The 15,174-nt window shown below is 45.1% G+C and overlaps 8 protein-coding genes across 8 annotated transcripts; 5 read left to right on the forward strand and 3 right to left on the reverse strand.

The window, feature by feature from the left end:
• Nucleotides 1-66: 66 nt before the first annotated feature.
• HPODL_04258 (Bifunctional purine biosynthetic protein ADE1) lies at nucleotides 67-2,436 on the forward strand (the record flags this gene model as incomplete). The annotated part of the gene is made up of 1 exon (XM_014079050.1): nucleotides 67-2,436. The coding sequence occupies one exon, from the start codon at nucleotides 67-69 to the stop codon at nucleotides 2,434-2,436; it is 2,370 nt and encodes a 789-aa protein (XP_013934525.1).
• A 243-nt stretch (nucleotides 2,437-2,679) lies between these two features.
• On the forward strand, nucleotides 2,680-4,860 carry HPODL_04259 (Plasma membrane Mg(2+) transporter, expression and turnover are regulated by Mg(2+) concentration; the record flags this gene model as incomplete). The annotated part of the gene is made up of 1 exon (XM_014079051.1): nucleotides 2,680-4,860. One exon carries the CDS (start codon nucleotides 2,680-2,682, stop codon nucleotides 4,858-4,860), a length of 2,181 nt encoding a protein of 726 aa, XP_013934526.1.
• Nucleotides 4,861-4,941: 81 nt separating this feature from the next.
• Nucleotides 4,942-6,702, forward strand: HPODL_04260 (Chaperone protein dnaJ; the record flags this gene model as incomplete). Its single annotated transcript, XM_014079052.1, has 1 exon — nucleotides 4,942-6,702. One exon carries the CDS (start codon nucleotides 4,942-4,944, stop codon nucleotides 6,700-6,702), a length of 1,761 nt encoding a protein of 586 aa, XP_013934527.1.
• A 147-nt stretch (nucleotides 6,703-6,849) lies between these two features.
• HPODL_04261 (Protein RMD9-like, mitochondrial) lies at nucleotides 6,850-8,721 on the forward strand (the record flags this gene model as incomplete). Its single annotated transcript, XM_014079053.1, has 1 exon — nucleotides 6,850-8,721. The coding sequence occupies one exon, from the start codon at nucleotides 6,850-6,852 to the stop codon at nucleotides 8,719-8,721; it is 1,872 nt and encodes a 623-aa protein (XP_013934528.1).
• Nucleotides 8,722-8,802: 81 nt separating this feature from the next.
• On the reverse strand, nucleotides 8,803-9,996 carry HPODL_04262 (uncharacterized protein; the record flags this gene model as incomplete). The annotated part of the gene is made up of 1 exon (XM_014079054.1): nucleotides 8,803-9,996. One exon carries the CDS (start codon nucleotides 9,994-9,996, stop codon nucleotides 8,803-8,805), a length of 1,194 nt encoding a protein of 397 aa, XP_013934529.1.
• An 817-nt stretch (nucleotides 9,997-10,813) lies between these two features.
• Nucleotides 10,814-12,481, reverse strand: HPODL_04263 (uncharacterized protein; the record flags this gene model as incomplete). Its single annotated transcript, XM_014079055.1, has 1 exon — nucleotides 10,814-12,481. The coding sequence occupies one exon, from the start codon at nucleotides 12,479-12,481 to the stop codon at nucleotides 10,814-10,816; it is 1,668 nt and encodes a 555-aa protein (XP_013934530.1).
• A 100-nt stretch (nucleotides 12,482-12,581) lies between these two features.
• HPODL_04264 (uncharacterized protein) lies at nucleotides 12,582-13,601 on the reverse strand (the record flags this gene model as incomplete). Its single annotated transcript, XM_014079056.1, has 1 exon — nucleotides 12,582-13,601. The coding sequence occupies one exon, from the start codon at nucleotides 13,599-13,601 to the stop codon at nucleotides 12,582-12,584; it is 1,020 nt and encodes a 339-aa protein (XP_013934531.1).
• Nucleotides 13,602-14,270: 669 nt separating this feature from the next.
• HPODL_04265 (uncharacterized protein) lies at nucleotides 14,271-15,140 on the forward strand (the record flags this gene model as incomplete). The annotated part of the gene is made up of 1 exon (XM_014079057.1): nucleotides 14,271-15,140. The coding sequence occupies one exon, from the start codon at nucleotides 14,271-14,273 to the stop codon at nucleotides 15,138-15,140; it is 870 nt and encodes a 289-aa protein (XP_013934532.1).
• Nucleotides 15,141-15,174: the final 34 nt, after the last annotated feature.

A 15,174-nucleotide genomic window follows, 5' to 3' on the forward strand; every position in this document is an offset into this window, starting at 1 on the left:
AGAAGTCAAAAAATCCAAGATTAAATTAATTAGTTGATAAATTTTTTAATTAGCTATACTGCTGTGATGGAAAAAATTAACGTCCTTGTCGTGGGAAACGGAGGTCGTGAACATGCTCTGGTGTGGAAGCTGGCCCAATCGCCATGGGCCAAGCACATATTTGTCGCTCCTGGAAACGGTGGCTTTTCGAAGCTTGATAATGTCACCTCTGTCCCTATCGGATCCTCCCCTTCTGACTTTGGTTCATTGGTTGACTTTGCCACCAAGCACAACGTTGGCCTTGTCATACCTGGCCCAGAGCAGCCACTGGTTGATGGCATCACTACGTGGTTTCAGAAAGCTGGTATTCCAGTTTTTGGCCCTAGTGCAAAAGCTGCCAGAATGGAAGGATCCAAGACCTTTTCTAAAGATTTTATGAAAAAACACAACATTCCTACTGCCAGATATGAGAACTTCACCGATTATGAGGCTGCCAAACAGTATATCGCCAATTCCAGCCATAACTTAGTTATCAAAGCTTCAGGAATCGCTGCTGGGAAAGGTGTTTTGATCCCAGCCAACAAACAGGAAGCTTACGAAGCAATTAAAGAAATCATGGTAAACAGACAATTTGGCTCTGCCGGTGACGAAGTTGTCATCGAGGAATTCCTTGAGGGAGACGAGCTATCCATTCTATGTATCAGCGATGGGTACTCCTTTGTTGATCTTCCTCCTGCTCAAGATCACAAACGTATTGGCGATGGAGACACTGGCCTGAATACCGGAGGAATGGGTGCTTACTCGCCTGCCCCTATTGGCACCCCATCGCTGCTGGAGAAGATCAGAAAGAATATTTTGAAACCAACAATCGACGGAATGAGAAAAGACGGCTACCCAATGGTCGGATGTTTGTTCGTTGGTATCATGGTGACTCCTGATGGTGATCCAAAAGTTCTTGAATACAATGTGCGGTTTGGGGATCCGGAGACCCAGACTGTGCTGCCGTTACTAAAATCTGACCTTCTAGAACTGATGTTGGCCACTGTTGAACATCGTCTTGATAGTGTCGACTTCCAGGTCCACGCTGACAAGTACAGTACCACAGTTGTTGTTGCTGCTGGTGGATATCCCGAGTCTTATAGGAAGGGAGACGAGATCACCGTTAAGGAGCCGTTGCCAGAAAACACGTTTATCTTCCATGCTGGTACTAAAGAAGAGAACGGCAAAATTGTCACTGCAGGTGGCCGTGTAATTGCTGCGACTGCCATCGCCGACACTTTGGAAGAAGCTGTCAAGAAGGCCTACGTTGGTGTCGACCATATCTCGTTCAAGGACAAATACAACAGAACTGACATTGCTCATCGTGCGTTCAGGGAAAAGCCAAAAAACAAAGTTTCGATTACCTACGAGGATGCTGGTGTTTCTGTTGATGCTGGAAACCAATTGGTGGAGAAAATTAAAAAGAGCGTCAAATCCACCAAGAGACCTGGTGCGGACTCGGAGATTGGCGGGTTTGGAGGTCTATTCGATCTGCAGAGAGCAGGATACACGGACATCAACAACACGCTTCTTGTGGCGGCTACAGACGGTGTTGGAACGAAGCTTAGAGTTGCCCAGATCATGGATATTCATAACACCGTTGGTATCGACCTCGTGGCGATGAATGTCAACGACTTGGTTGTTCAGGGTGCTGAACCACTGATGTTCTTGGACTACTTTGCAACTGCTCATTTGGATATCAAAGTTGCGGCCGATTTTGTGGAAGGAGTCGCTAATGGTTGCAAATTATCGGGCTGTGCCCTTGTTGGCGGCGAGACCAGTGAGATGCCTGGAATGTACGCACCTGGTCATTACGACACCAACGGAACTGCCGTCGGAGCAGTTCTCAAAGAGGATATATTGCCCAAGAAGGATAAGATGAACGCCGGTGACGTTCTTCTTGGAATTGCCTCAGACGGTGTGCACTCAAACGGGTTTTCGCTGATCAGAAAGATCATTGAGACTACCGACTACAAATACACAGACCCTGCACCATGGAACCCGAAGTCGACGATCGGCGAGGAAGTTTTGATCCCAACCAGAATTTACGTCAAGCAACTGCTTCCTGCTACCAGAAGGGGCCTGATTCTTGGACTTGCTCATATAACTGGAGGAGGACTTGTTGAGAATATTCCAAGAGCAATCCCTGAAGATTTGAGTGCAGAGGTTGACATGTCTACTTGGAACGTTCCTGAGATTTTCAAGTGGCTGGGAAAGACCGGAGGAGTGCCAATTAACGATATATTGAAGACTCTGAACATGGGTATTGGTATGGTGGCCATTGTGAAGCCAGAGAATGTGGAAGAGGTCACCAAGGTCCTTAAGGAGGCTGGAGAGACCGTCTACACCATTGGAAAGCTTGTTGAGCGCAAAGATTTGCCTGGATGCACTATTAAAAATAGTGAAGACTTGTATTAGATAAAAATAGCCATGAAATTTTCTCATTCTTGTAGTGTACTTGCCATTCTCTTCCACGTGCGGTCAAGAAAAAATTTTTAAAAAAGATTCAGCACTTGGTAATAAATGAGCATTGACAGCTAGTGGCCAAGACCGCCAGCGAATACGAAATTTTCAACTGTGAAATTCCGGGTGATAAGCTTATACTGCATGTCAAAAAAGGAGCCTCCATAACTTAGTCGTATCAGAGAATATTATATCAACATGTCTGACCGCGGTTCTTCCAGATCCCATTCTCCAGCGATGTCTGTGACCTCTTCAAAGGATGTTGCGTCCATGCATTCCAGCATTAGTGGTGATTCGCGTTTGAACGATCACAGGCATCAGAACATGACTCTTCCAGTCAAACATGATTCCAAACATTACCAAGCGGAGGGCTCGCGGCCCACCCGTGTTGCGCCACATCGCTCTAGCGTTGTGGAAAGACCAGGACTGAATGAGCCTGTGGCAAGAAAGCCAGACCAGTTACTGGACTCTAGTGAATTGAGAGACAGGATGGTAGCCATCGATGATGACGAAGATGACTTCGCCATCAAGATTCCCTCCCAAATGCCTCCGGTCCAGCAACGCCGGCGTTCTACCCGTTCCCGCTCCTTTGGTGAGCATGTTAAATCGCTTATCAAGCCTCGTGAGGAATCTTTCTCCGGAGGCATTTTATTACCATCTAACCATCCGAACACGGACAAAAACATTACCATTTCTTCCAATAGCAACCTCGCTCGTACCATTTCCAAGGCTAGCACCAGAAGCGACAGATCTAGAAGACGTCCTAGTAATAGCAACATCAAAGAAAAGGACAGCGACAATGACAGCGACAGAGACTCGCATGCCTCCAATGACTCGCAAGAGACAGAGGAAGATGTGTGTTTTCCGATGGTCCCTGAACACATTCGTATCCGTGGTATTGACTTTGACGAGATCGAGGAATTCATCAAAGAGCAGAGGGAGGAAAATGAGACCTTCATGAAGAGAGAAGAGGATCTTAGACAAGACAACTACGCGTCCAGGGCAACTGGTTCTGAAAAATTCAGCACCGCAGCGCTGAAATATACTCCACGCCCTGATGAAAAGGACTCTTCGGGAAGCAAGGACACTTACGCTGTCACCGACAGCAGTGACAGCGAAGGCAATGGTGTTACTTTTGAGAAACAGTTCCCTACCAAGGAGTCTGCTCCTCCAGACAGATTTAGCTTTTTCTCGTCTGAGGACGAGGAAACGATTCACGCTCCAGATATTCCCTCCCTGGTTCCTCCTGGAACTCCCTTCCAGAGCCTATTCCAGCAGGAGGAGGCAATTTGGTGGCTCGACTGCGTTTGTCCGACAGACAATGAGATGAAAATGTTGGCCAAGGCTTTTGGCATTCATCCCTTGACTGCAGAAGATATCCGGATGCAGGAGACCCGTGAAAAAGTGGAGCTCTTCAAGAACTACTATTTCGTCTGTTTCCACACGTTTGAGACTGATAGTGAGAGTGAAGATTTCCTTGAACCTATCAATGTGTATATCGTTGTGTTCCGCAATGGTATACTCACGTTCCACTTCTCTCCAATATCTCATCCGGCAAACGTCAGAAGGAGAGTGAGACAGTTGAAAGATTATGTTAATGTGAGCGCCGACTGGCTCTGCTATGCCTTGATCGATGACATCACTGATGGATTTGCTCCTGTAATCCACGCCATCGAGTACGAGGCAGACGCCATTGAGGATTCTGTCTTCCTGTCCCGTGAAAGCGAGTTTGGAACAATGCTGTTCAAAATTGGAGAGAGCAGACGCAAGGTCATGACACTGATGAGGTTGCTACAGGGCAAAGCCGACGTTATCAAGATGTTTGCCAAACGGTGCCAGGACGAAGCCTTGACTTCACAAAACGCAGCACAGCCACGTGGAGACATTGCTCTGTTCTTGGGTGATATTCAGGACCATATCATTACTATGTTTCAATCGCTGTTATCCTATGAAAAGATTTTCAGCCGCTCTCATTCCAATTACCTGGCCCAATTGCAAGTCGAGTCCTTCTACTCTAACAATAAGGTAACCGAGCTGCTCTCGAAGGTGACTTTGTTGGGTACCATTCTTGTGCCTTTGAACTTGATTACGGGTCTTTTCGGAATGAATGTCAGGGTTCCAGGACAGGATGTCAATAATTACCATTGGTTTGGCGGTATTATAGGATTTATTGTTTTCGTGGTGTGTGCGGCCGGTTTGGGATCTGCTTACTATCTGCGCCTGCTTAGGAGAGATCCGTCTGATATGAGACTCACGACCAAGTCGATCAGAAGCTTTCATTTCGGACATCGGCGTAACACGGATCCCGTGAGAGGCCGCAGTAATCGGTCTATGGTGAGCCTTCCATCTAAGTTCACCCGATATGCTGGAGATTGGTAGATTGTATAATAATAGAATATAAAAGAAAAAATAATACAAAAAATAATAATATTGAGAATAGCTTATCAACCCATATCATACATGAGGTCACGCTGTGTGTTTAGTTTTACGTGTCTATTGACACTGGTGCTGGGCGGCTCACTAGAGGAGGTAGATCAGCGTTTTTTGACAGAAGGGGCTTCGCTTCAAATCCTTCAAGAATACGATGCCATATTGAACGATCTTCGAAAAACTGATCCTCAAGATCCTACGATATCCAATGTGTTGTATAAGCATGGGCTAGTCAACTTCTCTCTTAAGCGAGACAAATTGGCTTTACAGGATTTTGAATACTGTCTTGATATCAATCCAAATCACCAGGGGTGTTTAGACCGACTGCGAGAACTATGTATCGAGATGGGTGAGTACGATGAGGCAGAGGCGCGAGGAATCAATGTGGATGAATACAAGCAAATGGAGCAAGCCGTGGTAATACTACACAACAAGAACAGATACACAGAAAGCATAGAAAAGGCACAGGAGCTCATTAACATCTCCCCACTGAACATGAGAGTGAGAGCCATAATTATTGACTGCTTGAAAAAATCCAAACTAGATTTTGCACAGAAGGTTCAGCTTCTAGCCGACCAGTATGGCGTACTCGTCAACAACGACAGGTCTCTCGAAAACTATGTGGATCTCTTTGATTTACAATTTTTTGGCAAGGCCACGGACATCAGCAGCTGCTCCAAAGTGTTGAAAACTTGTCTAAAGTACGACAATGATTTTAAGGAATGCCGCGAGCGGACTAAGATGACGGTCAAAATGAGCAAATTCTTTGACTTGTATGAGCAGATTTCCATTTATTACTCATATCTATATTTAGACGAGGGTGATTTGAAGCGTTTGGAGGACTTGGAACCATCGGACGATGTATGGAGACAATTGCACGAGCTGATATTTGGGAAAATCAAGGTGCGTGGCCAGGAGAATCTACTTGGTGTTGATATTTCCAAACACCGTACCAATCTGGACATGCTGGTAGAGTTGACTGTGAAAGCGCTTGAACGGTTTGGGTTTTCGAAGCAGGAGATCCTGGACCACTCACCGTTTCTCCGCGAACTTGCTCGTATGGCCAAGGAGTCCTGTATCCGCACAGGAAAGCCATACAAAAATAAGCTAGACTACAAGGACGAAATTCTACCGGAGCAGTTTGCGGAAGTGGACAAGCTGCTGCGCAAAAAAAAGTACGCCGAGGCAAAGCACAAGCTGGACGCCATGCGTGGCGGTTTCAAAAAGAGCTCGTTATGGAAACAGAGAAACGAACAGCTGCTCAAGTTCAGGGAGAATGAGCAGAGACAGAGAGCCAGGCAGCAGCAACAAAAGCAGTACCAGCAGTATCAGCAGTATCAGCAATATCAGCAGAACCAGCAGTATCAGCAGAACCAGCAACCGCCTCCACAAAGAGCTCCGGATGGCATGGATCCTTATAAAGTGTTGGGAGTCTCAAAAACTGCTGATGATGCAGAAATTAGGAAAGCATACAGAGAGAAAATGAAGCAGAATCATCCGGATAAGATGAAAAATTCCAACCTTTCGCAAGAGGAAATTGAGCAGAAGGTGGCTGAGATCAACAATGCCTACGAGATCCTGTCGGATGCGGAATCGAAACAACAATACGACCAGCAATCAAGTGGAAACCATGGGCAGGGCTTTGCAGGTCAACAATTTCGTCCCCCTAATGCAGGCGGCGGCGCCTTCTTTCAGGGGGAACCATTCGGATTTAATTTCCACTTTGACTCATTCGGTCAGAATGGGGCCAAGCGCGGCTACAAAGTAAAGAGAAAAGGCGGTAGGGGCTGAAATATTCGCCAACATTTAGACCGTAATTTTTCGGGCGCAGACACCTCGAGCCAGTAATTTCCGATACGAGCTATATGAAAAAATTATAGCGTGATCTGGGGGCGAATAAATACCACATCAAATCTTCTGCATCTTATTTTCAGTAATATGTTTAGATCGCTCACCTCGAATTCCCTTAAGCAGGGACAAAGGGTGTCGACCAAAGCCTTACAGCATCAGCCATCACCTCAGACAAGACTCTTGAATAGTCTTGTCGAGCAACAGGGCTCGGGCCAGTCTTTTAGCTCGAAGAAATATAATTCCACTGTTATCCCACACCAACAGAGAAACGTGGGGAACTACACCGTGGCACCCCACGAGCTTTCTAACAACAACTGGCGTTCATATACCCCAGAAGACTCGAGTACTCATCGGGATCTGCTTGCGTTTGACCAGTGCTTGTTGCAGAACTCCACTTACGATTTGGCTACCGGCCGCATAAGCGGCGGGGTTGACAATTTTTGGGCAGCCGTTAAAAAAATCATCCCCTTGTATCGGTCTCTCGTCCACACCGGGGAGCTAGACGAGAAGAGAATGGGGGAGTTTGTCTCGTTGCTTAGAAACGGACTGAGAATCCATAGACTTGAACTGTCAAAGCTCAAGAAAAACTTGGACAAGGATTCCACGAATCCGATCAAGAATATTCATTATCTTCTTACATGTGCCATTAGAGAAGTTTCTTACAACTTACTCGACGGCTCCATTACCTTGAATGCTCACGGTCTGACCCATCTATTCAAGGCTTACAAGGATCTGGGCTTTACCTTTGAAGCTGTTCACATTTGGGAGACTGGTAAGAGCAACCCAAAGCTTTACCATTTGTTCACTTCCGAGCCTGTCTTGGGATCGATTTTTCCATTTTTGGTCGAGAGTGGGGACTTTAATTTCGAGGAGGTTTGGAGCATGTATGAGAAGATCAAGGCAGGCAAGGGCCGAAATGAAAAACTGCACAATGAATTGCAAGTGGGCATGATCAGGGTTTGTCTGTTCAAGGGACGTACCCAGGATGCGTTGAATGTCTTTCAACAGCTGTCTTCCGACGTCTATTCGAGGTTCATTTCCAAAGGTATCGATCCTCCTATCAATGTCAAGAGCTATATGACCATGGCTCACTTATCATTCATCGGCTTCAGCAAAGATATTGACACTGCAGATGTGTTTTTCAAAGATGCCGTTAATGAAAGCATGCCTTATCTGACGCCTCTCCAACTGAATTTTGTCAAGAAGTACCTCGCCAACACTTGGGAAGTGACCCAGGATTTTGAGAAAGTCAAAAGTATCTGGCTGACAACATGGAAGGACTACGAAACAAAAAAGACTTCGAACTCGTCTGTCTCGTCCTCCTTGAATGACTCGTTCTTATCGATCTTTTTTGCGAAGAATCCGGAATTTTCAGAACCGGTTTTCCTCGAGTTGCAACAGCTCATTGCTGACTACACATCGATAAGGCAGATTGACGAGCCTTTCGTTAACGTGTTGCTTTCTAAGAGTACCATCTGGCGCAATGCTCGCACTTTAGAATACATCTTCAAAATAGCACAGGACAATGACTTTTCAAAAACGAACGTCTTTTACAGATGTTGCCTGAAGGCATGCGGTACGGTTGACATTGGTGCTGAGCAGATTTTAATATTATTCAGACAATTACTCAGCTTGAATGCCTCCACCGGAATGAAGTATATCGCTCATGCAGACTGGATCGCATTGAGGGACGCTACAATCAATTCTCAACAGTTGTACACTTTCAGTGATCCAAACTCCCGAATTGATATTTACTTCAAACTTTGGAAACTGTGTGCCCCATACTTCATTTCCTTGGCAAACTTCAAGAACTACATTTACAAAGATATCAGGCTTAATTACAATTACTCTCAGATTTTCCAGCAGATGCCAAATATCAAAACGGACATTGAAGTTCCTGAAATCACCTTATTTAATAGAAACGTCGCGATCGACTCTTATATCGGCTACGCATACTAGGTTGGAAGGATACGGATATAATTAGGGATTTTATATGACTTATAAATAATGATATATACTAATGATAATGTGAATAACAATTTAAACTATTGTGATCGAGCTAATCCTGTTGCCGTCAATGAGGATTTCAAAGAGACACCTCCCATATCCAAAAAGCTTTGTCAATCCCCAGTTCTTGTATTCTTCGTTTTCTTCTGCGTTCGCGCTGGATGTACTTTCGTCCTCTACGGATGTGCTGCTGTCAAAATTGTCCTCGTAATCGATAACTTCAAAGGCGTTATCAGAATTTATACTGAAAGAGTTGATTTCATACTCTTTCCTGTTTAAAAAGACAAATTTGTTTTTCAATTCACGGGGCAGAAGCATTTGGATTTCATCAAATCGCTGGTGGCTGTACACTGTGTCCGTTGAGGTCAGGGATTCAATCTTGAAATTAAGTTTCTCATATTTCAAAAACTCCAGAGAGTTCTCAACATTGCAATGTATTGTAATCTTTGCGAGGATACTTGACCCATTCTTGATCTCGTCAAGCACATAAATCAAATCCAGTCCGTACCGGAAGTAATTGTGGATTTTGTATATCTTAATTCCCTTAGAGCCATAGCTGCTGATCTCTCTGTATTTTAACAGGGTATCGTCTGGGGGCCCCAATTTGGATGTCACCTCCTGCATAGTAGAAACTCCAATAACAAGAGTAATTTGGGCGTATTCGGGGATTGACACGCTCGGTCTCGCCTGCAAATCAACTGACGCGTAGCCTATGGTGTTTTGTGGAGCATGATTTGACGGGAACAGTTCAGATAAATGACGGACTTTGTTAGTCATATTAGTATCCTCGATAACATCCCTTATTTTCTGAGCACCCTCGTGCCAGCTATCTCCCTTGAAGATGGTGATGGAATAGCAATTAATATCATAGTTGTTGTTATTAAGAGTCCTAATCAGGTCGTCGCTGCCTTGATTCAGAGCCACACCCTCGATGTTGAACAAAAACGCAATGCCTGGATACGAGAGTCGGTAGCTCTTTGACGCTTCGTCCTTGGTTCCCGGATACGTCGGACCGAATATCTTGTTGTATATGTGCTTGAAGTGAAAGGAAGACATAGATTCGCCTTTATATTTGTACTCGACTCCATAAGTGCCCACTTGGTTTATTTCAATAAGCAGCAAAACATGACTGCATGCATCAAACACGAGGTTGATGTTCAACTTGGTCAGCTGAAGAATTGTAGTTTTTGAATCGTTGGCATAGATAAAGCGAATGTCATTGTGCATACCATGCTCACGGAGTAACAAGAATATCTGATAAAGAGTCCTACCCAATTCAATAAATCCAAGCCCTTCAGACGGTTTAAGGTCCAAGGTGAATTTACAAAATGGAGCCATGTCACTGTCGTTAGATAAAGATTATTCCCTTTTCTTTCCCCTAAATAAATCCTCGTGGATTATGTAAACTTACCGGCAGATAAAAATCTTATCTATAGAATGACTACCGTTATTCCTCATATCGACTTCGATGTCGCGAGCCCGCGACTCAGCGCTGATTTCAAGTTGGTACTGCTTGGAGAGTCATCTGTGGGAAAGTCGTCAATACTACAACGCGTACAAAACGGCACATTTGACGACACAAAGGCCTCTACTGTTGGTGCCGCTTTTGTGTCCAAAAAGGTCAGCAAAGACAACGGCGACAAGATGATTAATTTGCAGATTTGGGATACTGCTGGACAGGAGAGGTTTCACAATCTCACTCCCCTGTACTACAGGAATTCAAATATGGCATTTATTGTGTTTGATATGACTAGCATAGATAGTTTCAGGAAGGCTGAATATTGGATAAAAGAGTTGGAAACTTACAAGAGTGACAACAACTCCTCTCTCAAGCTTGTGCTTGTGGGCAACAAATGTGATCTTGTGAATGAAGGGTGTGCTTTTGAAGACGAAATACGTCAATTTCTCAATGTTAACCCCGAGATCTCCAAATATTTCAAGGTGAGTGCGAAAGAGAATATTGGCTTGGTAGAACTTTTTGAGTATGTTGTTGGCAGCGTTGACGATGAACTATTTCATGAATTCTCGGCAGACAACAATGGAATTATTGATCTGAGCTTGAAAAAACACCAGTCCAGTAGCTGTCAATGCTGAGAGCGAGAAACAGCATTGTGAGTGCGAGTTCGAGCCACATCAAATATCGAACCTTCTTCTGGGATATCAGCACTCCCACCAACACAAACTGGAGATTGTTCAGCACCGGATATGGACACAGCCAGATGTTGAGCAGAATTTGAGCTATGTTTAGGCCAGTTTGCCACAACGCTCTTGCCAAAGCAAACTTCTTGTAGCTTTGCTTGGCAAGCTTGTTATGGATATGTTCTATCTGTAACATCACCTGCTCGCAGGTTGGCCGACTTTTGGCGTCAGGGTCACACATCAGTCTTATCAAGCGCAGATAATCTGGCAACAACTCGTCTCTGCGCAATTTGTCCATGTCTTCAAACAGATTGCAACTCACTATTTCCTCACGAATCGCGTTTTGGTCCGAAGACTTGAATGGCAGTTTTCCAAAACATATGTAATATAGTATCATTCCTAATGAGTAAACATCTGAGTAATAGGAAAAATCATGTAGCTGTCCAGGATCGACCTCCTCAAACAATTCTGGAGCACAGAACTCTAGTGTACCTGTGCATCCTGTGGAGTTTCGTTTTGAGTTCTCCATGATTGACTCGCCGAAATCGCTCACCACAAGATTTGGGATCTGTCCCAGATCATCGACCGAGTCGATCGGCTTGTAGTCGTCTGGAAATTTAGTCTTAAACAAACAGTTTGACGGCTTGAGGTCTCTATGAAGGGTCTTTTGTTCATGCAAGTGATGCAGTCCATTAAGGACATCTTTGAAGATCTTGTAGATTTCAAAATTATTCAGGTATCGCCGGTCCGTGCCTGCTCCCTTTATTCCCTTTTTTTTCATGCGACGACGCATTTTCTCCAGCTTGATGTCGAATTTAGGCTGCAAAAGGTTCTCTATAAACTGCTCGAGTGTGCCTCCATCGCAGTACTCAAACAAAATAAACACAACAGGAACCTGCGGTCCGAAACTGCTGATTTGATCGACCTCAAGCCACACGTGATTATATTTTATGATGTTGGCATTAGTGGTATTGGATGACTCTGTAAGACTGTAAAGAAACTTGACTTCGTTCAAGATCCGTACTAAGTTCCCGAAATGATTGCCAATGGCTATTTTTTTCAAGGCAAACACCCCCAGTTGCAGATTGAAAAGTTTATGCTCAACTTTGAGCACTTTGCCGTTAGACCCGTTTCCTAGATCTCCCAATACAGAAAAAAACTTCTTGAAATAACCCTGGTTGATCAGCTCCACAGGTATCTGGTCTATATCGGCAGGATGCGCCTGGTGAATTAACGTAGAAATCAGCTCCTTGTTGGATTCATTTCCAGAGTCTGCTCGAGCCAGGAGCCTGAAATAATCATTTCGCAAAAAATCAGACCCTGACGATCTTCGAGGGGACTCATTCGAAGAGGGCGGATTGATATTGCATTGGTAGCCGCAGTCGGGACAAACAAACTCGAATTGAGACGGAACAGACCTACGCCTTCTGCCGTGAGAACCATTAGATTCATCGTGGTCCAGCTTGACTAGCTCTAGGTTCTCAGTCTCGGAATTGTATATCACAACTGAGTTCAGCGATTTATTATGGTGAACAACGCTCAAAAGCTTGTCGTTATACCGTACTATCGACATAGACTGACAATACAAGTATATAAGGTGTTATGTCTCGCATATATGTGACCCCATACATACTAAAAGGCCGGGTAACGCGTTTTTTGCATTCTAATGTACATTACAAGTTTAGCAAATAGTCCGTATTTTCCGCTGGCTTGGAACGGAACAGAGTTGTTGTGGAAGGGGACTGAGCCCACAATGAGGGACTTTCCAGCAAGTCGTAGTCTGCTTCCTTGAGATCGGACGACTGGCGCTGTTTTGCTGCACCCCTGATTATCTCGCTCAGGGAAAGCTTGTGTAGCAGCTCTGTGTCCAGAGTCGATTCCATCGCGGGCTCTGGTTTTCTCGCAGGCGGGTCATTATTCTGTAAGGTCTGGACCTTTCTTTTCAGCTGTCTGTTTTTCACTAGCAAGTCCTCGCATTCCTCGTCTTTAGCCCTGAGCATATTTTTCAGTTTCCTGATCTCGGTTTCCTGCCGTTCAATTACGGATTCCAGCTTTTCTGTCTTGCGCTGCAAAAGCCGCTGGTCTCCCAACTTCTGCTCCAACTGTCTGTATTCCATATTTTTCGCATCAAGTTTGGCCTCCAGCCTTTTCTTTTCAATTTTCCATGACTCGCTTTCCTGTATGATCTCCTCGTATCTTCGTTGGAGCCTCTCGATCCGCGACTCCTGCTGATTTTCGTGTGCACTCAAGTCTTGCTTACGTCTCTCAAGCTCGTCTCTCTGCAGCTCCAATTCTCTTCTTTCCTCGCCCAGCTTCCGTTCCAGAAGCCCCCGCCGGAGCCTCTCGTCCTCTAATAACCCTTCTAGCTTGCTCACTCGGCGCCTAAGCTCCTGCAATTCAACCTTTTCTAGCTCGAGCCTTGGACGAGCATTGGCGTTCTCCTTCAGTGGCTCTTCCCTGCTTCTGATTCGCTTATTTCGCAATATCCGCTCCTCCTTCTCTTTGAGTTGGCGATTGAGCTCCGCGCTGAACTCTCCTGCTTTCTTTTCTCCCTCGCTGGAAAAAACTGTCTGATCAGGCTGAAGCTTCCCACCATTGTAAAGCATATCAGTTAGCTTCACCTTTGCGTTTGCCGCCTGGGATTTTCTTAGCTCCAACGAGTCCTCGTCGTTCTTTTTCCTGAACCAATCCATAAATATTGTTTTTGTTTGGGGTGCTTGATAAACGCGTTTGTGGCTGGTGAGGCTAATTTTTTGTGGCAGGGAATAAAGCTTTTACCAGCATATAAAATCCGCGATTTCATGTACATAAGTCCAGAGACCTAACTAGGGTCACTGTTTGTGGAGCGGGCGAGGTTCAAATTGGCAGGGTAAGTTGCATCGCGAAATCAAGTTCAAGTTTTTTAGGCCATTGACGAGTGAAAATAAAGAATCCCAAGTCGAGACCTCTGTCATTGCCCAAAGTTCTCAAATGTGAATGTTATAGCCCTCCTCATCATTTCCGTAGCTGCAACTGATGGGCTCGTTTCGTGCTACCGAATGCATCCCCTTTTTTTGCTCTCCTGCAATTTTGCCCCACCGCTTTTCTTTTGCGGAATTTCGTCCAATGAAAATCGTCCAGTAGTCCAATCGTCGCGTCGGACGTTCTCCCCCTTTGTCATTTTTAATCGCTTGTTAGTGTCATCAGCATATCTTCCGGCTTTTGTTTTTATCAGAACCTTCGAACCACCGCTTCAGCTGTTTGTCATCCTCGTTATAGCTTGCAAAGAAGTCACAAACAAACTTGTTTCATCACGCTACCATCAACTGGTATTATTTCTTCAATTCGACTATCGACGGGACTACTGAAAACATAAACAAACAATGTCGAATCAAGACGAAAGGATTGCGCAGCCCAACGTGCCTAACACCTCGGAACACCTCAACACACTTTTCTTGACCCAACTCAAAGACTTGTCGGAATCGATTGCCACCTCATTCGACTCCATTTCAAACTCTTTGGCAGAACTGAGGAATAAGGCTGGTTCCATTGCAACTCTTGCTGCCACGCTCTCAGATACGTACGAGTCCAACCAACAACAAAATGGAGGTGATTCGAAGATATCGGCAAAAGATATTGATGCAAGACTGATGATGTTCCAGGTCGCCCAGCAGGCACAGAACGGTCTTCCGAAACATGGATTAGAGCAGGATTCTCTCGGTGCCGTCAAGAAACAAAAGACGATGTCAGAGTCTCTGCCAGATGACGAGTTGGACCATTCAGGGAAGTCGTACTCGAACGACGCCAACTTGCCCGAGGTCGACCTCAATTCTAGAGCAAAATCCGTTCAGGATCTTTGGGAGGAGTGGAATATAGGCTACAGAAATCAGGAACCATTGAAATCGCTCGAAAGAAGGTACGGTACCAGGTGGAGACGTGGAAGGATTGCCAAAAGTGCTCAGAGAAGAAAGAAGGTGATCGAATTTATCGAAAGTGAGGCTAAACGGAATCCTGGCGTCACAGAGGAAGATGTTGTTCGACTGCTGGAGAACTACCGGATCAAGAAAAACAAAGGTTTATTCTGGCTTTATGGGTCGCTTCCTAATCACTTGTTCAACGCCAACGGAGAACCTATCGAGTTCCTCCCAGATGGAAATGACTTGCAGTCCAAAGATGAAGGGTTGACAGACGACTCTGAGGCCACAGCCGCTGCTGTGGCCGCTGCTGCTGCGGCCGCCTCAGTCAAACACTGATCCTTCTAAATATCCACCAGCTTGAGTTTTCTCT

This window comes from Ogataea parapolymorpha, chromosome V (genome assembly GCF_000187245.1).
Source record: "Ogataea parapolymorpha DL-1 chromosome V, whole genome shotgun sequence".
Taxonomy (NCBI): domain Eukaryota; kingdom Fungi; phylum Ascomycota; class Pichiomycetes; order Pichiales; family Pichiaceae; genus Ogataea; species Ogataea parapolymorpha.